At 35.7% G+C, this 24487-nt stretch overlaps 1 protein-coding gene across 11 annotated transcripts in view; it reads right to left on the bottom strand.

The window, feature by feature from the left end:
• The window catches only part of BLTP1 (bridge-like lipid transfer protein family member 1), a 117771-nt gene that overhangs the window by 75009 nt on the left and 18275 nt on the right, over positions 1–24487 (bottom strand). For all 11 annotated transcript variants that reach the window (XM_061994110.1, XM_061994111.1, XM_061994117.1 and 8 more), the window contains 14 exons: positions 21680–21866; positions 20457–20538; positions 19638–19831; positions 14090–14169; positions 12724–12874; positions 10715–10871; positions 9869–9947; positions 9006–9097; positions 7659–7776; positions 6459–6614; positions 5421–5518; positions 4294–4472; positions 4035–4141; positions 1945–2153 (listed from right to left, as the gene is read on the bottom strand). In XM_061994110.1, the coding sequence (XP_061850094.1) occupies positions 1945–2153; positions 4035–4141; positions 4294–4472; positions 5421–5518; positions 6459–6614; positions 7659–7776; positions 9006–9097; positions 9869–9947; positions 10715–10871; positions 12724–12874; positions 14090–14169; positions 19638–19831; positions 20457–20538; positions 21680–21866 (1889 nt within the window). The remainder of the gene's footprint in view (positions 1–1944; positions 2154–4034; positions 4142–4293; positions 4473–5420; positions 5519–6458; positions 6615–7658; positions 7777–9005; positions 9098–9868; positions 9948–10714; positions 10872–12723; positions 12875–14089; positions 14170–19637; positions 19832–20456; positions 20539–21679; positions 21867–24487) is intronic.

Raw genomic sequence — 24487 nt, 5'->3', positions numbered from 1 at the left:
GGACTAAGCATTCCATGAAGCAAAATCGTTTCTAACCAAAGAGGTTACAACACTGACACAAAGATGGCTCCTTCACTCATTCCTTCAATGAAATTCAGTCCCTCAGCCTCTCATGTTGACAGAAATGTTTCAATTATTACAAACTACACTGGTGATTTGTGAGATGCAGACTAATGAGTACTAGACTGAAAATTAAGTTGAAACAGATTTGAATCTTAGGATGTGTTTTGCTCCCCTCCTTCCCTTTCGTGTGGCTCATTTGCTTTCCAAAATGTCTTTGCTCCTTTCAAGCACAAGTTTGAAAGAGGAAGTGTACAACAAAAAGAAAACAAGCAACTGCAAGGTATCCATGTCCTTGAAAAAGTTCTGCAGAGAAAGCAGGTTTATTAGTCACCTTGAAATAACTCCTGCGGACATGCAAATTTACCCATCTTGCACGGAGTCTCTGAAATATTTTTGGTACTAATGCATTTGAATTGCTCTGCTGAACTCTTACCAAACTAAAAAACCCTCAGAAGTAACTGAGATCATATGCTTTGCTTTTTAGCAAAAGGAAAAGCTAAAGGTCAGTGTTGCCATACAGACCTTAAAATATTTTTTGTAAGGCAGATCCAGCAGAGGGTGCCAAAAACTCCAGTAATTTACTCCTAGTACCTTCTGCTAGGGATACAGAGATCTATAAATCATTCATTCCCAGACAGTAAGCCCTTCAGTAGGAAACACAGTGCACTACACTGAAAAATTACTTCTCAAGAATAGAAGGATTAACAAAACTCATAAACAATGCATGTCTAAATCTCTCCCACATATATTAAAAAAGAAAACAACAACTATCCACAAGTCAGGAAAATGAGCATAAACCTCCCCACTAGAAATCTATGAAGAGATGTTTGCCAGCACAGCTGGACAAGAAGATGTACACACAGTCACAAAAATACTAAAAAGAATAATAAATGTGCATTTTCAAAACCAAGCTAGTTATTGAAATCTTCCCTTGACATAAAAGCTATAATTAACCTGAGAAACATGCACCTAAAAAATTAAATCATCACAGAATCAAGGGATCTAACTTAACATTGTTTACAAATACCTCCAGAGGCAAAGAGCACCTATGAAGTGCTGCTTTGTTTGGGAAGACAGAACTACCTCATGCATTGATGGGCTCCAAAGGAAGAGCTGAATAAACAATTTAAGTATGAGTGTAATTCCTCTGTATCAGAAGACATAGTCTTCAAGATGCAGGACTGGTCTAACTTTAATCCTATTTACTTTAGTGTGGCAACATGAAAAGAAAACTCAGCGTATCTGCAAGGCCTATACTCTACAAAAACGTAATATTTTTTGCTATTTACTACAAATGAACAGTGCCTTATAAAAAACTTTTATTTCAAACAAAACCCCAAAACAATCAAAACCCAAGCAATTAACTATTAAACAGAAGCATCATCTTCAATACCTCTGCTTTTGTCAACAGCAAGGCAGGATGAAGGAAGTGGGAAGAAATTACAGTGTTTCTACCCATCCTAAAGATTAGTAATTGAAGAAGACAGAAATAAGCAACATACACAAACATTTTTAAGTGTAAGGGATTAACATCAAGAAAAGGGTGAAAAATTGTTCTTCATCTTTTTTTACTACTGCAGAAGTCAAAGAAGAAATTTTCTGCATATGAAGTCCAGAAAAGAAAATTCTGGACAGTTCCCTGAAAGGAAAACTACGCTGACATGGGTCTACATAGTGGAAGTTGTCTTCTAAGCCTGTGTCAACTGAATTCATTGCAGCTATGCCATTACCAAAGGAAGTCATTCCAAACTAGTATGTACAGTAAGTTTAAATCTAAATTCATGCATTTTGCAGAATTCTAGTTTTCCATTTCGAACAAATTATTTCTCTTTCCTACATGTGTCTATCCATAAATTTTATGAGCCATGTTCCTATGCCTACCTTTATGGACAGAAAGGCTTTGAGCAGGGGTCCATACAGAGTTATCTGTGAATCTGGGGAGAGTTCCAGTTCCACATGGAGCTTATCCGGCGGCAGCTCTGAAGGGTCAAGGGGAAGGCGTGTTGAAGTTGTAGGAGATGAAATCACACTGTCGGCTGTCTTCTGTGATGGCCTTAGCACAGATAACATTGTTTCTTCCATTTCTGACACTATGAAGCAAAATAAAAAAGAAAACAGATTTTGATTACAACTTAGGCTTCTGAGAGACAGAATTCTGCAAATGTGTATTAAACATACAACTTCTTGCAGCTTACTAATTTGGATTGTGTAATTCTGTTTATCTATGCTACAGGGCCAGTTTTCTCATATCTAGGAACTATGGGAAGACAGAGGAATATATAATATTTTAGCAAATGTGAATTATGCAAGAGAAAAACAATCTTTTAAGTTCTGAAAAAAAAAAATCCATTTATTTATCTTGCTTTTCAAGTTAAACAAAGACATACTTTCATTTCAGTGGAGCAGATTTCCCACAACCATACAGCTATTGCAGAATAAACAAAGTGAATAAACAGGAAAAGTTACATTCTGAACCAGTAGCTCTATAGGCCAAACTTCCCACTTCAACAATTACTCTAGTCACAAGACAGTTTGGAAATTCAAATCTTATTTCATATCTCTTCTTTTTACTTGGAGTTAGTGAGAAGAAAGCACTTGGTCTTTTTTAAGTGAGGAAAGGCAATGAGAAGAAAGTGAGTAACTGGAAATACTTTGGGGATGTAATGCAATTACTAGGAAGTAAAGAATTCTATGAGAAAACCATATAAAATTGATGTTCCAGGTGCTGGTTTAACTGGAGGAACCAGCACATTCAGAACTACAGCGAATACACACCTGCAGCCAGAAAACTTACAAGTCTTTAACTTAACCATTACTGCCTACAATGCTCGCTCAGTGCTTACGTTATGTCCTACGTTATAAACTAGCTAAATGCTGCAGTGAGATGACCACTTTTTTGGAAGCTGCATCTTTTGCAATGCAACCTCCTTGTTTCTTAGAGACTTACAGAGTTCTATCAATTGAGTAAAAAAAAAAATCAGTTGCTACTGAATTCAGTTGCTACTGTAACAAGCACATTCTATCAGCATCACTGATTGTAAGTGAGCTGCACTGTGCTGGACTATTCATTGAAGGAAGCTGTATAAAAAGTTACGTACAAACTTTCAAATGCAGGTTCAATTACTTCAATTACAAGTAAAGTTTTTCAAATGTGAAGTATGCACATTTGACACAAGTTGACAGTCTCAGAAGAGCATTTAATGAACATGTGCAAGATTAATCTTACTTTTTTCTGCTTTGCTCTTTAAAATTTTAGAGGTTTTAGATTTGCATTATTGGAACCTCTAAACTATCCAGTTTGTCTTCTAACACCTTCCAACTGAGGTCTGTTCAAATTAGTCCTCATTATTTTTCTAACATCCTTCCTTCACTAGTACTGCTCCCATCATCTCAACCTGGAATATTTTTACGCAACCTCATGACTTCCTGCATATCTCCCTCTGCATTTAAAATATCTTTTATATTTGCATTTAAAAATATTGCAACTTTTTTTTGGCATACACATATACAGTACTAGCTCCAATGAATTCTCAACTTCATATTCATAAAGGTATAGTAATGTAATTACATCTCATATACAGTGTATTTAAATAATAAGTCAACATCACAACATCCAAAGGAAAAAAGCTTAGACAGGCCAAGGAACATGATACTGTTTTAAAAAATCATGCTTCATATTTAATATATAAGTGATATTTAACATTACACAACAATCCATTAAAGAGATTCACTGTGTTAAGCAAGGAGAAGTGAACTACAGACGGTACTCTCTTTTTACATAGGGAACTGGGACACTTTCTGAGATTTTGCATCACAGGATGTGATCAGTTTTTAAATCAAACCTAGTGTATTCTCCCACATGACATAAAACAGTTTGACTCAAAATTCACTTCTGCAAATCTAAGCAGTTTGATCCAACAAAGTCACAGCAGTTCCTGAAACATGTTAACAAGAAAAAGGTAGAGACTTACAAGATTGTTTTAGCTGCTCATCTGCCTTCTGAGGATAAATCGGATGCCATGAGTAGTCAATTGTAAACACAAGACTCGGGACTGTCCAGCATTCAACCCATCCAGCCCTTTCAAAAAGAAACATCACAGACTTATTTGAAGTACAACAGTTGCATTAAATACGTTCTAATAACATATGAGGTTCTTTTCGCCACAAAGAAAACAATTAAATATGAAGAGCCAACATAAATACATAAATATGCATCACAATAAAACTCACTCTTCTTGAGTAATGTTCCTCCATTTGGGTTTGCCAGTTTTCTGACCACTTTGACATTCAGCAGAAATACATGATTCAGGACTTATTTTATTAGGCTGACAATCTTTCACCAACATAAAAAGGGAGTATTTACTAGGATGACAATCTGGTAGATACAAATGAAGATCAACATCTTCTCCCTAAAATGAAATTTCAGCAACAACCAAGTTTATTTACATTAACTTTATGCATAACACTCATCCTATTTTTATGTTCATATGTGCCATCGTCTTCACTTTAGAGCCAAAGTGAGGCAAGAAATCTCATTTTCACACATAACTGTTGACCACAGCTCCCACCAATTTCTAGAGTTCTGTAGTTCTGAACAGTTACAAGTCTGGTAATATGCATGTAATACAACACCATAGCAAGGCTACCCTACATCTCAACTAAAACATACTTTAAAAAAATTAAGTTATAAAACATTGCTTTCTTTGCTACCAAATTATACTAAATTACCAACATCACTATCAACGAGTTTTTTTTTTACTTTTAGTAGCAGTAGACTGCTTCTATTTAAGGGAAGACAAAAAGTACAGTCTTACAAAGAATAAGCTGTGTCTGTTAAAAACACTTTATCGTCACTACTTAATCTACAGAAACTCTTAAATATCTGTAAGATGGCTTTCCAAAAGGTTTCTGAGGGTACTCATTCCAGTATTTGATTTTCATCTTTGAACGTATGTTACATTTTCACAATTTCTAAATTTTCTAAATAAACAGCAACAGACTTTCAAGTGATAAAACACATACACACAGTCTAAGTATATATAGTAATAAAAATACATACTGAATGTGTGCATATATGAACGTACAAAGCACATATGTATGTTAATATCTATTTATTTAAAATACCTTCTATTTTTATGTATATGTATGTATACATAAATTAAATAACCTCTGATTGCATGCTTCATATAGGCAACAGAAACCATTACCTCTGGACTACATCAAGAAAAAAGAACTAGAAGAGAAAGAGTATTTTTCTTTCAGCAAAGAGTTTATTCAAAATTTCCTGACAAAAGAAGATGTAAGGAAAATATCTCACATTTAGAAGACACAAAAGGGGTGAGGGGGAAACAACTTACCCTTAAAGAGAATCTAGTATTGCATATGGTTGGAACGAAGTCAGTGAAAGGCAGACAGAAAACAATGTTCAATGTTTCTCCACAAGCTGCTAGATAAACTGTGAAAGAAGAGGAAAAATAAACCAAAAAATCGTCAGAATTATTTTGCACTTAGACAAATTATTAAACATCCGGGTAAAAATAACGAGAAGATAAACACGAACTCATGACATAGGAAACTGCCATTTTAACTACTCTACATTTAGAGTACATTGCACTAAATTATACTGAAATTTACTCCCTACAGCTTGCCCTTAATGGAAAGATACTGTATTTGGCACAATCAAATTGCAAGCAGACACTAAAAACAGCTGTAACTAATATCTTATGACTTTATTGCTTCACTCCCCCCTTTTTTGGACAAGAAACACACATTAAATGTTGCACAGGCTTCTGATGATGTAATAAGCCTTATTTTTAACTAGATCACAACTTCATGATTTTTAATTTTACTGATTTTTAACTCTCATTCTGTGTTGAAATGATAAGATCCTAGTACAGTTGTAAACCACTGGAATAGGTATAAACCAAAATTCATGTTAAACAAAGTTTTGGCTTTCTGAGATGTCTCCCTTAGTTTTATCTAGAATTAGGAGCATTAGCTCCTATTGAAATTAAGACGAAACAGATGAAATTCCTAGCTATATGGTTTTCAAATGGTATTCCTGAGTGAATGTTTTCAGTTAGCTTACTGAATATGGGTCAGGACCTCACAGTTGCACTCTGCAAATTTGTACTGAATCAAAGACTCAAAGAGTCTTGAAAAATAAATGCTGAAGTATGTACCCAAAAGGTATGCAATTGTACAAAGTAATTTAGAACTTAAAATAATGTAAAGATTGTTCATGCACATCAACAGTAGAAAATGGATAGCAAAATGGTAGCAAAACACAATTCTCTTTTAAAAAAATTATAATTCTCGTACTCTACATATATAATCCATATTTTGTAGATATTTTTGGTAGTATGTACTCTTCTTCTAAAGGACAGTGATCTCACCATTTTCTTGTTGTTTGGTGGAACAGTCAATCCAGTTGTGTTGATTTGCTGCCCAAATCATTTCAAATTGATGAAACATGACTTTGAAGTTCCACATATAAGGAACAAATGAAAAAATATCAGGTGCACTATCGCTGGACCAGTCTTGGATCAAATCTAAACCCATATAAAGCAATAAAAAACAAATTAGTAGCAATCAAGTGAGATGTCTTCATTTAAGTTCACAAATTGTAAATCTTAACTGTTTGCTGCTTTACAGAAAAAGGAAAATCAGGAGAACAATACACAGTATCAATTTCTCAGGTAGATATTCCACAAATACTTGTTGTGAATCCATCTTCCATTTCTTACCTGTTTTTTAAGATAGAAAGTCATTGACCTAGAAGCACCAACCGCTTTGTTTTGGTTTTCCACTCTGATACTCTGAATGTGTATATCAGTAATATTTTCTAACACAGCAAAACAGCATTGTTGTAGATGCTCATGTTTGCTCTGAACAGACTGGTAGACTCAGCTGCATACTGCAGCATTATAGAGATAATGGCTCTGGCCTCACTTAGGAGGATAACTTCATTAGCATGGCACTATGCCTGCGCTAATTAATCCTTTCTCCCAGCAGGGTTAATTAGCCCAGACACTGCCACATTGATGGGGCTATATTCTTTTCATTACTGCAGTTGAAACGTTCAGCAAGAGTTTGGTGATGCTGTATCCCACCGTACTGCGTTGTGTGTATGTATTCTTCCTCACAGCCAAAATCCTAAGCAAATTACTTACTCTCATCAGCTGTGAGCCACAAGGACATGACCTAGAGCTGAAGTAGTTGAAAGTCAGTCATCCAAAAAGAGAGGTATTAGAGAAATCAACACCCTAGATCACAAAAATTAAACAAACCAAAAGCTCTGATAGAAATAAAATTCACCTGAAAGTTAAGATCATGTAGCATAAACACATATCAAATTTAGCTTGGATGTTATAAAACTACATTATTTGGTATCTTTACCCAAATGTGATGATATCACGTATTAAGACACTTGGAGACAACAGAAAACTTGAGGAACTTAGTCCTCAGAAGCAAGCTGCTGTCCTAAATATGTGAAACCACAGTAACTGTCCTTGAACACCTTCACAAAATTTGAAAAGAAATTCTAAAGAAAGAATATTTAATTGCATATGTAATTGATTTAGTAAAGAAGTTACCTGTGAAGAAGCTTTTCTGAGCGAAGATAAAATGATATGTTGCTTTATAAACCTCAAGTTCACACTGCCATGTCTGTGGCATGTTCCATATCCGGGGATAGCTGGCATTAATATGGAACTGTGAACAAGATATTAAAGCATCAGAATTCCTTGAAAAGATGACACTGCCTGACCCTGTAGCTCAGCAGTTTTCACATACATATTCTGATGAATAATTAAAACTGTTTTCCTGCTGGGATGAACAGAAGGCCTCTCCAGTTCCTTAATAATTTAATCTCTCTTTTTGTGTTTGAAGGTCAAGTGTTAGTTCATTTTTTTCAAAAGGTATACTAGGATCTTCTAATACATTTGCTGCAGTAGACACACCAAAAAATTCAAAAACCAAAGTTTTCAGTAAGAGCATAACTTTTCATAATACACTAAATATAAAATCCCTCAGAAAATAATATTTTTCAGCCATTGATATGTTACTCGAATTTAAACATTAAAAACACCCCTAATAAGGTAATTTTAAAAATAGTCAGAAAGGTTATCTAATGATTTAGAGAACTGCAGAATGAGAAGGCAAACAAAGAATGATGAAGTATTAAATCTGTCTTAAGTAGTTTAAGCACTCCGGAGTACCTTTAGGTACTTATGCACATAAAAGTATCTAGCACAGCTACATGGAGTCTAATGCCTGCATTGCTTTCAAAACACACATAAAACTTGGTAGATAGATTATGTAAGTCACTGAAAACTACACATGCACATAGTTATGTGGGTATATAAAACTTCGTTACATGTTAAGGTCTTGCAAAATACAAAAAAAAAGCATATTTGTCTTGTTTAAGAACCTAAAGAACTGCTCTACAGACAAATAAATATGTTCTTTATTAAAAATTCACAGAATCACAGAATGGTAGGGGTTGGAAAGGACCTTTAGAGATCATCTAGTCCAACCTGCTTGCCAAAGCAGGTCCATCTAGATCAGGTCACACAGGAACATGTCCAGGTGGGTTGTGAAAACCTTCAGAGAAAGAGCCTCCACACTCTCCTTGGGCTGCCTGGGCCAGTGCTCCCTCACCCTCACAGTGGTAAAATAGTTTTTACTTAAGTTAAAGGGAACTTTTTGTGTTCTGGCTTCCTTCCATTACCCCTTGTCCTGTTACTGGATACAACAGAAAAAAATTAATGCCTCAACCTCCTGACATCCACCATTTCGATATTTGTAAATATTAATGAGATCCCCCCTGCAGTCTTCTCCAGACTAAACAGCCCCAGGTCCTGCAGCCTTTGCTCATAAGGAAGATGTTACAGTCCCCTTCCCTAGAGACTGAAGCTTTGTGCTTATTAACACAAACTTACAGCTAGCATTTCAGCTTCTAAGAGAGTCCGGTACTGCATACTGCTGGTGGCATCAACATGTAGAAGCTGCCCTTTAATTGTAGGTGAATAGCCTAGCAAACAAAAGATATAAAACATAAATATTCAGACATAAGAATTACACAAATATTTACTTTCAGCCCTCGAGTAACTATCAGTAAATATAATGACAGAAATTAGTACTACAATAATTCTATCCCCTACTGTTTGTCAATGATCTGCTTAACATGTTCTGCCTTCATATAGGAGAGATAACAAAGTTTTTTTGCTGGCTCTGGACATGTTCCAGTTCTGGAGGTCTTGATTTAAGTTGCAGAATAAAATTCAAGTATGTTAGAAAGAATCAAAAAAACAAACAATTTACCAAGGGCTTCAAATGAGTCAAGAAAATGAGCAAATTCAAAGCCCATCCCTGTAACTTTACACTTACCTCCACTTCTTGTTGGATTTGCGAGTTTGTTTAAATAAACTACCATTAAATTATATTTCATAACACATTTCTCAGTCTGATTCAACACTAATCTGACTGAAGAAGTCTTCCTGCTTTGAGTTGACAATCTATCTGTAATCCACCTCAATGCACACACAGATATAGATATGCTGCCTAGTAGTTAAGAAATTTGTGGTTCCTAACCTAAACAAACATTGAAGTAACTTAACTAAGTAGATATGTAAATGTTTAAATAACTTGCAGTGAAATGCAAACGAAATACTTATTATTCCTTAAGAATACACATCTCAGGGCAGCAAAGGAAAAACACAACAAGACATTCATGCATATATGAATTAAGATAACAGTTCAGAAAAAGCATTAGGAAAACAAATTAAACTTAGTCTTAACTCACCATTTTCACCTACTGTCATGGGAATATTTATTTCCAAATATGATCCTGCACCAACATTCACGTGTACAGCATTCGTTTCCTGTATTGCAAGAAAGGAAGAAAGTCCAGACCTTATTTCTAGGCTTGCTGCATCAACCAGTGTACTTTATGCCTCTGATTATTACTATCCTCACCTAGATTAAGGCACCATATATCTGAAGACTCTCTCACTTTCAGAAAAATTAACTATCTATATGCAGTGATACCAAATAAAACCACTTTTAGGCTTAACAAATGCTGACTTAGTTTCCACCAATAGAAAAAGCACAAGACATTCTGATACAAGGACTGAGAGAGCAGAGGAATACATATTTCTAACACTACCTTTACTAAACTTTTCAGTTACAAAAAAAACCAACTGGTGGTATACAGTGAAGTCATGCTATATTCCATTTATAAGAGTAGCAACAGGGGAAAGAAAAATCCAAGCATCTTTTGTTCCTCCCCCATTCATCCAGTATCAGAAGATATTATCTTTTCATCATGGTGAACTTCACTGCAACAAAAAATTGAACAAGAAATGTCCAGATCATGAATTACTGAGAGTGTAGGAGCTGGTATGGTTGGTATGGTATAAAACTCCAAGCTCTAAAAAAAAAATCCCTTAAAATAAGTCAGAAATATTAATGCCTCTCAGTCACTATTTCTCATTGAAGATTTGCTCATAGTTATGGAATATTAAAATAAAAATTGCCTGGCTTTTAAAATCATATTTCTATAATAAATGAGACAAAAATATGCACAATCAAAAAGCACAGTGTAATTATAGTAGACAATTTACTTTCCAGTTAAGTTTTCATCATTTACCCTGTTTTTGGTAAAAAGCAAATCAATGGTGGCATCTGCAATAATATTCATCCGCAGTTCAAAAGCAAGAATCTGTCTTGGTTTCCCAGGCTGAGCAATTTCTGAGACTTTCATAACTTGATAATCTGGTGGGAAGAAAAACTTCCACAAGCAATCCCTAGTGGGAAAGAGCAAATAAAAAAGGCTTTCATTCACAGAAGAAACATGTATTTATCTATACATATCTATGCATCTATTTTGTTCACTTAATTATTCTCCAGTTAGCTGAATCTTTAGACAACCACCACATGTGGTAAGAAAGAATATTTGTTTAAAGTCTTCATCACGGGAGCCGTTCAACTCATTACTGAAATCCCCAAAAGTTTCAATGACAAGAAGTGACTTTTGGATAAAAGCCATAAATGGACAATCATAAATGATTTAGAAAAAAAATATTTTAATTTGTATGGCAAACAAGGTATGTTTTTCTTCTTCTTCCTAGCCTTTGGTTTACAAATCTGCTACAAAAACACAGGAGGAAGTAATCTGTTTATGCTTCAGTTTGCACATAAATAACTGATGTAATGCCCAGAGATAAACAAAATACAAAACTTTAGGACCACAGAATGGGAGTGAAATGAAGCCTGCATTTCTTCACACTGGTATCTTAACATGGAACTACATGAAAGGAAAGTCACAGCAACAAAGCAGAGTTAGCATAGCTTATATGTCTCAAAGGGGTAGAAGTTAAGTTTTTAAGGGAAGGTTATTAGTCTCCTGTACTCAGCACTTGACTACTATAGCAGCTTAAAAGTTAAGATTTTTTATAAAATAAGCCAAAAATAACAACAAAAACCCCACAAACATCACATTCTGTTAAAAATTCTAAGGAAAAACAAGATTTTATTGCATGATGTATTAAAGATTGTTATTTGCAGAAGCTTGTATATGAATTGCGAGTACAAAGTCCACAGAACTCTTACAGCTCTATGCATCTAAAATACTCAAAAACTTTCAAAATTTCTGTCTTCTATCCATGGCACAATGTGAAAGTGTTCCCAGGTATGTATCTATGAACCCTATGCACTCTGCTTAGGCACCAAATTGCCCAGTCAGATAACATTATAAAAAGCACACCATCATAGTGCAAGCTTTCTTAGTAATATAAAAAATATCATTAATGATTCCCAGACTGTTCCTAGCAAAACACTGTTCTGCAAATTAGCATCTTCTCTTAACTTCTCTAAGACACCATCATGTCTAATGACTACTCTTCGGTCTGCTATCCTCACACTCCTAAGAGACAGTTAATCACAGTAATTTCAGCAGAGAATTAATGGAGGCCAAGAGAAGTATCAATCTGTAATTAATAGGGGAAAAGAGGGAAAGTGTTAGTTATGTCACTTGTACTTAATAGTCTTTTACTCTCTAAACAATTCTAATGTCTCCACCAGAAATACTCATGCACAAAACATGAAGACCTAAGTGAAGAGTCGTAGTAGAACTCTGGCCTAATATTTTGCCACTAAAATATCTAGATAATAAAATCTTTGGAGATCACATTCAAGTGGCGGATCCTCCCAAGCAGCAATACATTATTTCTCCCTCATTATTTTCACAGTCAGATTTGTACTTCCATAAAATTCTCTCAATAATACAGAGTGTATTCCCATCCATGAGTTAATAGGAGATTGACAAGTCTAAATATAACCAACTAAAAAGTTAAACCCTTATGTATGTAACACTTGATAAACAGTAAAACTACTTTGTTCATAAAACAATAGGAACATAATTTGTTGATTCAATAATAAAAACTTAGCAAGTGATCCTAACTTTGGAAGGTTATCAAGACAAACCACAAAGAATTTACTAGTCTAATACTAAGTAGAAGGACTCTCTTCTTTTAGACTGACTTATCTATCCCATACAAATCAGATATTTGAGCGACCGCACACTGTGAACTTCAGCATGCTTGCTGAATAATAACAGACATTAAAAATTAAAACTAAAGATGTAATTCATGGTAATACCTCTGCCTATCAGCCCAAGGTCCATAGTTGAAGTCTGTTCCTTTCCCACAAACAATGTCCAAACCCCAACATGGTGGCAAATCCTGTAATTTGCTGTCTTCATCATTTGCTTCTCCATCATTACTTTCTTCCGTCTCCTCTGGTACAAGACCTATATTACATAATATAATAAACAGATTATAAAAGGAAGCTGCTTCAAATTAACATGAAAAATGTTTGCTAAGCTCAAGGCAATTAAAGTGTCCTGATGCCAGTTTTGAGACCACTAAAATACGTACATATCATGCCATTAATTCAGTGCAGACTCCCACTGAAAAGGGAAGATGATGATCAATATTCCCTGGGATTTTCTAAAGCGCTGCTCACTAATGTCAATGAAATGCTGACATACACAGCAGCTTCATCTCCCAAGTACTCTTTTTACCAGTACAAGCTTTCATACACCTACATTCAGTTACAAATCCTACTTAGAAAATCAAGTTTTGAAACAAAGATTAATTTAAAATTATTTGCACAGTCAGTGCAGGCAAATAAAAAGGAAGACTTACTACAGTGCACTCCAAGTTACTAGTAAAAGTTCAAGTAGTCATTCAGCAGCAATCTAAAATTGTCACCTGTTCTACACCCGTATACATCACTATTGGACATGTTCAAGATTCAGGCAATACTTTAAGTGGGGTCAGAGGAAAGCTTTTGCAAGCCAGAAAAACTCCATCAAAATAAAGTGGTAATATAATGACTGGACTTAAAGTGAAAAAGATAGACACCACAATATTGAGAAACTGATGCATCAAATAAACTTCCCAAAACCCCTATCAAGTACTGATTAAAAATTGTCTCCATTCCTAAAATGCTTTCAGAAACCCACATCATTTAACCTCACAGCTTAAAACATCACTTGTTTTAAGAATAAATACCAAGATTAATTGCTTCCATGTTGCATATAGATTTGTGGAAGACACTGCTGACAGAGTATCTACACATATATAAAATGACTTACTGAGAACATGCAGAATTCCCCAGGCTTCTTACATGAAACAAAGTACATGTTGACAACAACCATTAAAAAGAAAACAGCTTGAAATTTCACTCTGTTCTAAACATTAAATATGTGAACTTTCTCATTTGTTTCAGTGCAAATTTTTTTCGTTTGCAGAAATAATAACTTATGAACTTATGAGCATTCATAAGTCTATTATGAATACTTTTATTGGCATCAAAACATTACATTAGCTCTTTCAGCATAGAGATTTTTCAGTATTAAAAGAAGAAAATAGAAGAAATTGTCTAACTAGTCCAGACAATTAAATAAACAAACAGCCTTCAAATCTTCTAAAATTGTAGCTTTGTATTTAACAGAAGTTACCTGGTTCATCCATATAGTAATAGATATCAACATCATTGGACTGCATAACAACAAAACCTTCACCCATCAGCCTTGGTGGTCTGTAATGAAAAAGAGCAAAGATAAAGATCTAAAAGGAGTGTGCTGAGATGAATCTTTATTAATTAAAATAATTTTCAGTGCAAAGTATTAAGCATAATGGAAGACATTGCATAGGAGAGGCTCACTGGTAGCTTGTGAATAGTACATGTTTAACCATGGAATCACTAGTATAACTGCTATTTGTACCAAGCAAATCAACAGTGATGTCTGTGGTATCTATACCACTACATGTGGTGTCTGACCAGGAAGGTTTTATGGGCGATATCCAAGTCTGGTGCAATCTCAGTTACCAGCTCCATGCAACCTGACTGCAGGTGGCCTGAAAAAGCTACAGGCTACCTTAACTACCAGGCATCAGCCCTGTGACATTTCCAGAAGCGTAGATGGAACAGAAGTGCCTCGTCCACACCACAGTCTGTCAAACTTTAGCTGTTTGTAAGCTAAATTTGAAGTGCAGGTTATAACTTCAGTTCTTCTCTTTCCCACCGTACCACACTGTGATTCCTGGTCTACCTGTTACCTCAGCCCCTCAGCCTAAATGAGCTTCTGAAAATGAGCACTCTGAATATTCAAGTCTCAAGTCTCATCAGGTCTCATGTCTCCTATCAAAAAGGCAGCTGTTATCTTGCTAGGCTACGTCTACTCTGATTTGCATTTATTAATATAATTACATGAAGTAACTTAAAAGTTTAGTTAACTCAAGCATGAAGATACCAAGTTTCTCTCTACTAAGACACGTCTCAAGTATTATGAACGATAATTAATACCCAAGTTTTATTTTCAATGTTTCTTTCAATCAAGAATTCCTTTCTCCTTGTCCTACATTGTTCTTTCACCTGCTAATCATTTTCTTCCTAAAATAGCTGTCTAAACCAAAGGGATAAGATATCTTCAGTAATTAGACCGTTAGTTAAAAAAAAAAAGTCTGTTCTTCCTTAATAAAATTTCTCTCAAGATAAAAGAATCTAAGTGATAAAACCAATACACAAAACACTTCTCCTAACACTATTATATTGATATATTACAATCTTTACAGTGTAACATGTTAATTTCCATATTATTACAACATTAGTAATAATATGAAAACTCTTTTTTTACTGCAAAGGCATTTTGCCACTTTTCAGCAACTTTTATAAATTGTCACCTCTTAACTAGAAAAGAAAATTCCAACAACAGAAATACATAGTCTAAGACTGTGTCCTGTTAGAAACACATTCCCCATTTTACCACAGCTCAAAGGCAGGAAAGCTTGGAGAATATGAAGACAGCAGACAAAGAGCACAAGTTCTTCAAAAGCAACAGACCAGGAACCTTAAAATCCTTTTTACTCTGAGAGTAATAACGGCAGTGAAAGATTAAACACTTCCTATTCATTCCCAATTTTCCAGTTTTTCTTTTTTTCTGTCCAAAACTGAATTGGCCTCCTCAATGAGATGCAAATAGAGCAAGTTAAAAAAAAAAAACTGTTTAGTGGTTGAGGAATCAAAGTGGGAAGGAAAGCATTCAGAGATACATAAATAGCAGTTCAAAAGAAAAGCTCAGTTTATTTTGGCCACGCTCCCTAGTAGGCATACACAAGTCGGCAAGACTGGAGAGTGTACCATGGCACGCATCAGCAAATTAATTGAGCCGCGCAAGCTGAGCATACCACCAATGGGAGCTCAAGCAAAGCCTCTCTGCTTTGTGAAGTGGGAGAGGGAAAGGTCACATAACGCAACCAGCTGCAGAACTTAGGAGCCTGAATAACTTCTGCAGCTGACACAATGATCTGCCATTGCCTGACCATATCCTCAGCAGGGCACATAGTCAGGGAAGGCCTACACCTCATTTCAGCATCTCAGTATTTCATCATGATGGTCAGACAGCCACAGCGTGAGGGGGCCTATCTATGATAGCAAACTGTGTTTACTTCCTCGTGCTCCATCTAGTATATGTTTTGTTCCATGAAATACAGAATAATATTGCCCTTTCCCATGAAGTGTGTTGTCCTGTCTAACAGCACCAAGTGCATAGGTCTCAAAACACTACACACAGATTTACCTAAACCTGTAGAAATACATCAGAGAAACTACATTACTGTTTTAATAAAAATTAGTGTAAAATATGAATGTATAAGGCAGATTTAACAACTGTTTACTTCTGCATTACTAATAGCCTTTACCTATATGGACTTAGAATAAATAATTTTGTTTTGATCACAAATCCTATCTTCAACAGAATTACAAAGACTTTTTGAGGTAAGCCCTCTTCAAGACAGACGATTTGACTTAACTCTAAGGCCTAACAGAAACTGTCATCTAGCTGCAGGAAAGAGATAAATATCTACAGAAAAGATTTAGGAGCTGGCAGAATGGCCAAATCCTCCCATCAAACTAACAGTGCCATGTTATCCACATCACCTTTGCATGTTCCACTTTCTAGAGGAAAGCTATGAGGTCTTACACTAAATGGAAATGCAGAGGGAGAAAAAGACCCAACAAAACCCCACGTGGTGGCTAAACATCTTCTTCAGTCCTTTTCCTCCAATTCTTTTGGTGTAGATCTCTACCATGCCTGCATATTTCATTAAATCACAGAATTACAGAACCTTAAGGGTTGGAAGGGACATTGAAAGATCATCTAGTCCAACCTCCCTGCCAGAGCAGGATCATCTAGAGTAGGTCACACAGGAACTCGTCCAGGTGGGTTTTGAATGTCTCCAGAGTGCTCTTGTTCTGATCTCTCTGAACTCAATAGTATAAAACTTTTTTTGCCTGATCAGTGTGCCTTTTTTCCACAAAGAGGAAAGCTGACTTGGGTATTTTCATGTCTTGTCATTAGGTTTTTTACTCCCTTTTTAAGAAGAATACAAAAATATATATGTATTGGGTGGTGGTGATTTTCCACAGCAGCTCTTGTAATGCTTTGCTTTCTGGTGGTAGCTAAAAATGTGTCTTGATAGCACATCAATGTTTGGCCTACTACTTGAACAGCATCAAGGCTCTCCCTCCAACATTTTGTCGCCCACCTTCCCCAGTAGCTGTGGGTGGGCAGGATCCTGGGAGGGTTGACGGCCAGAACAGCTGATTCAGGCTGACCAAGGAGATATTCCATACCATATGATGTCAGCTCAACGAAATAAACTTGGGGAGAGGAGTAGGAAGGGTGAGGCGTTTGTGATTCACTTTTGCCTTCCAAAGCAACACATACCGAAGCCCTGCTTCTCAGCAAGTGGCCCGTCATCGCTGCTGATGGGAAGTATTTGCTTTGCTTTGCTTCTCACACGCATGGCTTTGCTGTTTCTCTGTTAAATTGCTTTTATCATAGCACACAAGGCTTCCATGTTATTTTCTCCCCTCCCTGGCTTGCTGAGGAGGGAGGTGACAGAGCAACATGGCTGGCAGCTGGTGTCCAGCCATGGTCAAACCAGCACAATATAGTAGATGACTGAAGCAGCTTTTAGTTTTACACTACCAAAGCATGTCAGGCCATAGCACACACAACACAGAAGCCAAAAAAAAAGCAGTATCTTTCCTTAGGCCAGTCCTAGGATGGTCATAGCTTAGGTGATAACCAACAGATAGTGAACCCAGCAGTAGAAGTGATTGAGATTTAAGACATCCATTTTTCAACATACATTTTTCTTCATAGGATTGAACTCTGTGATCATTGCTCATGGTGTGGTCATGCAAAAAAGACAACAGTACTGCTTCTTTTAGCTGTATTCTCAGCTTAAAGTGCATGTGAAACTATCTCCATAGAAAATGGGGCAGGAAGATACCTAATGAGGCTACCTAACCCACCCTCAGCAGGAAGAGTTGCTGGACCCTAGAAACCCCACCACGGGCCATTTGCAAAACCAAATTAGATAATGGCAATGAATCATAATGAGATTATCATCTTCCTTAAAAAGCCTTTGTCAGTATGTATCCTGAACTTCTACTCAGAGCCTGCTGAGTCACTGCTGTCTAAACTTGTTCTGCTTTTCCTAGCACAACTGCTTTTTCTAGCACAACTGTTTTTTGGGTTTTTTTCTGTCCCTCAGGTTTTGGAGGATTTATTTGCGAAAAGTAATGACGGCACTGAGATGCCTGTTTGTTATGTGACAGTTTTCAAGGTGGGTTTTCGATGTTTGTATCAATTAGTCTGCTACAAATATCAAGTTGTTTTGCCATTTTTCACACATGCATTGCTTGCAGGAATTTCTGAAAGGTAAGATGCTCAACTTTATTTTTTAAGCCAAAAAAAGCATAAGAGAGCAGGCTCTAAAGATTCAAACATGCCCAGTTTCCAGTAAATTGCATCATTTGTTGAATTTATCCAATATATCAAGGCACATGTTTTCTGCATCACATGCTATCCTTCAGCCATTAGGAGCTGCAAGGATGGATACAGCACAAAAAGAAAATATTTAGCGGAAGCAGGAGAAAAAGCTAATAGTTTGAATATCTTAATCTTATTTTAGTTTAATCATGTTTATTTTCAATATTAATTGGAGAAATTTCCTTTGTCGTCATGATGGAAGAGTGAGATTCAGTACACATCCACAGGACATTATTTGAAAACAGATAAAGACATATTATAGACAGCACTATTTGGCCAATACAAAGCCAATAAAGGTACAGTCAAATGATGTGCGGTTTATTTCAAACATCGTAATTTTTCCTCTGGATATTGTTGCTAGGAAGTATAAAAGAGGTATAATTATTTTACATGAACTCATATACACATTTATCCAAGAATAGTATACATTATGTATTTTTTGTTGAGCAAATAATGCCTGTTAAATACTTGGAAGTTTAGCAGTTTTGTCCAAATTATCTGTTGAATATATAAGACTGTAACATACTATAGCAATTAAGAACATTAATACAGATGCACATAAATGTCTTGCAGGTTAAAGTGTAATAAAACAAGAAACCAACTGCCAAATCGTTTCATAAAAGCACCATTTCTTTTGTTTGACTTATTACCATTCAGCTGGTTGAAGCTGCCTAACTGTGCTTATGCGGAATACACAGAGGTAAAAGGATCAGCAATCTGTCTTCAAAAGATAACACAATTTCTACTGCAGCAAGTATTTTGCAGCTTTTGCTTATTTTTAAAAAATATTTTCCAAATTATAAGTGAATCAGCTCTACATAAGTTAATACCTTAAACCTTGCATTCATCCTAGAAATTTAGTGCTGTCAAAGCCTTCATACAGCTACAGTACCCGAGTGAAGGAAAATAAAAGTTCGGTGCAGGATATTAATCATAGATCAGAACACACACACAAAAATCTATGACGAGGGGAAAATACAGTACTTTTCTCCATAAATAAAATACTTTTAAGATCCAACATTTAAAACATTCAGAGTGGTAAAAATGGCATCTGTCTAAACACATAAAGAAAAATGAAGTCACAAAAATGCAACCAATGCGGTTTTCTTTTTCTTCTAAAAATGAAAAATAAAATAATACGGAAACAAAAAAACTAGAAACTTACTCATCATTTTGAAGACCGACATATCTCGGACTTGGAACCAGCATGACTCTAACATTTTCTAATTTCCCTTTCACAATGTGCATAAACTGATCAAGGTGACTCGAAGGTGGTTTTGTGGTATATGTCAAAAAAGCATCATCAAAGTTAATGCAAAGTGTTTGTGGCTGATAATGATTCCCAAATGCCAGGCGACCCTAAATCAAAAAGAAAACCCAATTACTGGTTATACTCTGCACTTATATATATATGCATATATTTACCTATAATAATGCAGTTTAACCAGCCATATGCAAATAAACACTGTGGACAAAACCCCTGGCCGTAATTTGTGCATATCTAAAAACACTGTCTTGTACATTAAACTCTCCATCTATTTATTCTATCTCCTGTCACCTCAAGAACAGTTTCCCTGGTTGTTTCTTTGTGAAGCAACATCAACTTTTAAGGAACATGTTCCAATATCCCTATTAAAAGATCCAGGGAAGAAAAAAAAAACCCAAACATCTCCCACAAACACAACACACCACACATTGTACAACACTCATTACCCAGCTTAATTACTTAATAATATTCTTCAAATCATTACAAGTCTAAGACACAAGTATTTCCCCCACAGAGAACATAATCATGTTTCCAGCAGCACCAGTAGGATTTGTGACCATGTCATGGAAGTGATGGTGGTGGCTTTTTGAAACTTTTTTAAAGCAAGAAAGAGAACAAAAACTCAAAAAAAAAAAAAGTAAAAGAAAAAATGAATGGCAAGTCCAATTTTTAAGCATATACTGCTAAATATTTTCATTACCAGGATCTTTCACTTACCGTGCTCACATTGACTTTAATGACTGGAATAAGCGATCTCCATGAAGAAGAAGGGTCTTGAGATTCTGTTTTTACTTTAACACTATGGGGGAAAAAATGGGGTTTATTATGTCTTTTCTGCAGAACAACTAACCAATCTTTTTTTCTAAGGGTCTTCAGCACACAGCTCTCAGGGAACATTCTTTCCCACTGGGATGTCTCCTGCAGGGAACCTGCTAGCAGTCTACTGCAGACTCCTCCAGAGCCTGGAGAATGGAAGGAAACATACACAGCCACACCTTGGGTGCTGGTATACGGAGATAGAAAACAAGTGTGCCACGTTTAACATTTAAATAAACTTCCTCAGGCAAACTTGGTCTGTTCTAAATATTCCCATTTAGATGTGGGATTTTTCATTTCCTAGGACAGGTCCTCCACAAAGGCAGACATCCTTCCTGTAGCTTTCAATAAGGCCATAAGCTGAAAATATGAAGAGACTGGTTGGGAGGCACAGCCCTTAACCAAATTCAGGAGTGCCACAGCATCCTGCAGCTGTCCACTACACAATTTAGTAACATGCACTGGCAGGACTCAAGTCTCATTAGATATTCTCTGCCTCTGACAATAAATCAGTCTGGTGTGACTCTATTCAAATAGATACTTGTTATTGAACATCTGACTGCACTACACATAAGCCATGTAGAAGAACTCTTTACAGACTTGGATCATGTTTTCCAGGGTACCTCAAAAAGGGGAATAAAATAAGAAAGTTTGTGTAGCTTTACATGAATACACACCTCTAAAAAGACAACTTGTAAAAACAGTCCGAGGCTAAAGCTCACAAACCAGCAAGCCCTCCCAACAACATATAAATCCTCACATTTTGTCTTTCAATGTCTTGAGCAGCTATTACTTCTACTGAGAAATACCATTATTATTCTGCAAGCATAATCCTCTTCAACACATACTCCCTTTCCATAGTACGCTTCAAATAGATTTTTCAACCTGTCTCTGATCATTAAACACGGAATGTTTGGTTTATTTGGTTGTGGTTTTTTAATTATTATGGTAGGAAGTCTGAGGAAAGGAAAAAGATTTACACTGTCAGGCTTGTCAGTGCAATTTCTCTCAGCTGTGCTTCAACCATTTGGCCTCCAGAGCATATGTTAACAAAATACTACCCAATTAGTTCAGCATTTGCAGAACAAAGCATCAACAAAACAGAAATATGAATACTAATTTACCTTTCAAGATTGGTATGTGTCCTCTGCCTTCCATTTACTTGTGCTTTTTCATCATCTTTCTTTGCTGGAATTATTGTGGGATCCAAGCCAAATAGTTCTTGAAGTTGTCCATAAAGCTCAGAACGGTTGTACACGTGAAATTCAAAGTCATTCACCATAATATACAGTCGTGTTTCTGCTTTGGGATCTAAGTAAATAGAAGGAAAAGAGTTTCTAATTCTATTCCAACATTCTCTTGAAATATTTACAGTTTTTCAAATATGCATGCTTTGTAAAGGCAATCTGCAGGGTCATGAACAGCTACTGAGCTACACATTAAAAAGCAGGAAAAAAATTCAATAAAAGACTTACATCATCCCATGCAAATCCATAAAACTTGGCAAATAAGACAGTTGCATACAAAATAGAAAACCTGAAAGGCTTTTCACCCTTAGGTCACAATCCAAAAATAAATCCAGGCAGGAGCTACATGAAATGGTAAATGAGGTTTATTCAGTCTCATATATAAAACAAAAAAATCCCTCTTGATGCACAGCACAGAAGTCTTAGTGCCGGCTTCGGAATTTTAGCACAGATATCAATACTTGAAAGCAATTCCATCTCAAAAAAAAAAAGATTTTCTAGCCAAGCTCTGTGGTACATCAGGCCTGAAGGAAGGAAAAGCTTGCTTTCACAAAGAAATAGAAAACATTTATATGCAGAACTAACAAGAAACATACTCGCTTTACACAATCAGTTAACGTTTTCACCAACTGAAAATTGTAACATTGGCTTGACTCTCTGATACTTAAAAACTTGTTTAACATCTGCAGTTCACGTACGTAGCTGTTTGTGACATACTTTGACATACTTTTCCCTTAGAAACTATGACCTAATTATGTAGTTAATGTGAGGAAAAGGTTGCACAATTTCCCCCTAATTACCTGGTTGAAAGAGTGCCCATTATACATTCACTCAAGAGACCTGAGCTGCTCTAAAACCTAATCTAGTATAAGTCAAATACACTGTAGAAAGCTGAATGGTTATTACAGTAGTTCCCAATCTGAAACTCAGGGGGAACTTCAAGAACTGAAGGCAACATGTCCCACAGACCCTAGATATTAAGAAGACAAACCGAATACTGCTGTTGCTGTGGTCAGGGTCAAGAGAAATGCAGCTGCCCAAGATCCAAAGTTTAGAGACATCAAACTCATCTGTGCCCCCATTCTACGCATCCATACAACACTCTTCCAAAACCAGCAACTCATCTTTTACCTCTCACACCTAAATTACCAGAAATTTTCGTATAAAGTATAAAAAATTCCATACTTCTATATGCAGTATTAAAAAAGTAATGTATAATAAGTCTCCAGAAAGCACTGACATCACAGTTTTCTTGAGCAAGAGACAGAAAAAAAGTTAATAAGTCAGTTTCAGTTCCTTCCTGTTTTCATAAAACCACTATCAAATCCGCTTATTACAAATGTTAACTTGCATCAATAACATACAGGCAAAGGATGACATGGACAAAGACTGGGATCCACAATTGCTCACTTGGGAGATCTTAGTATCATCAAGAACACAAATAAATGTAATTTTTTAATTCCTGGAGGCAAGCATTAGACTTCATTAACTAAATCAAATAATATGTACTAATTCATTTTTTAAGCGGATTTAAAGATGCAACTATCTCTTTTTCCTTAAAAGGAATTTAAAGAGACAACTGTCTCTTTTTCCTAAGAACAAAAATAAGATTTCACCTCCCTGCACCAATTTAGTTGCCCAAGACAGTTTTGGAAAAAAAATAAACAAAAAGAAATGCAAGGAAAAAGAGACGAGCACGTCTGAATGTCATACTGTTAAATGATTCAAAGAAGTATCTATGTAGGTCATGTAAAAGTAACCATCTGACTGATGACAAAATACTGAAGTTTTATCAAGGTTTTTTTGGAATCAAGGTGACTAATATAGCCAAGGTTTTGATATTTGCTTCCTACAGAGTTTAATCAAGATGCATTACTTATTTCTTAATTATTCAAATGTTTGTATCACAAGTACCCAAACAATTCATCAGTATAACCACTAAATAAAACCTCATGGGAACAAGTGAATCCTAACAATTAAAAAAAAGATGAATCAGTTCTCAAAACAGTACCAAAAAGTACTTCAGAAATTACACTATTTTTTCATCATGAAAACTGATGATCTGCTGTGGCACCTAAGCCAAGATATCTGGGTATGCCCTATTCACAGTATAATCCTCCAACTCTTGCTCACTTTCATTTCTCAAGTATGTACAAAACTTACTCTCAAGTGTCAGTACGGTTTAACAAAAAAAGACGACAATCCACATACTAAACTACTTCTATTCAGTTCTTTCAACATTGGTATGACTTGCCTAGTACAAACATGGTGCCATGATGAAAAACAGATTGCGCTTGCAAGGTCAAACTGAGGAACTTTTGAAAAAACAGAGCAGGGAATCTAACTTCACTACAGGTTATCAATCATTATTATCCAAACTTTTGGTGGTTCAGATCTTGTCTTATGCAAGAAACTGTGATAAAGTCTTTATGAGAAGCATGCTTAAATTACAGTGCAACCCAAGTCCTACAACAACATGTACTTTCTATTCCAGTGGACAGGTAGACAATGCATCAATTTTGATAGGTTAGTTTTCCACTTTTCAGACGAATAGTAACAAAATAATTCTTTTAGCTGTAGAGCAAATGTAAATAAAACCAGAAAGTCAAAATATTTTCATTTTTCCCTTTTCTGACACAAAAGTTTAATTGTAATGCTTCCTAGCATCCATTACTGTAATTTACC

Source organism: Colius striatus, chromosome 3 (assembly GCF_028858725.1).
Source record: "Colius striatus isolate bColStr4 chromosome 3, bColStr4.1.hap1, whole genome shotgun sequence".
NCBI classification, from domain to species: Eukaryota; Metazoa; Chordata; class Aves; order Coliiformes; family Coliidae; genus Colius; species Colius striatus.
The sequence above is the reverse complement of the archived record's forward strand: the minus strand, read 5'-3'. Positions and strand labels throughout refer to the sequence as shown.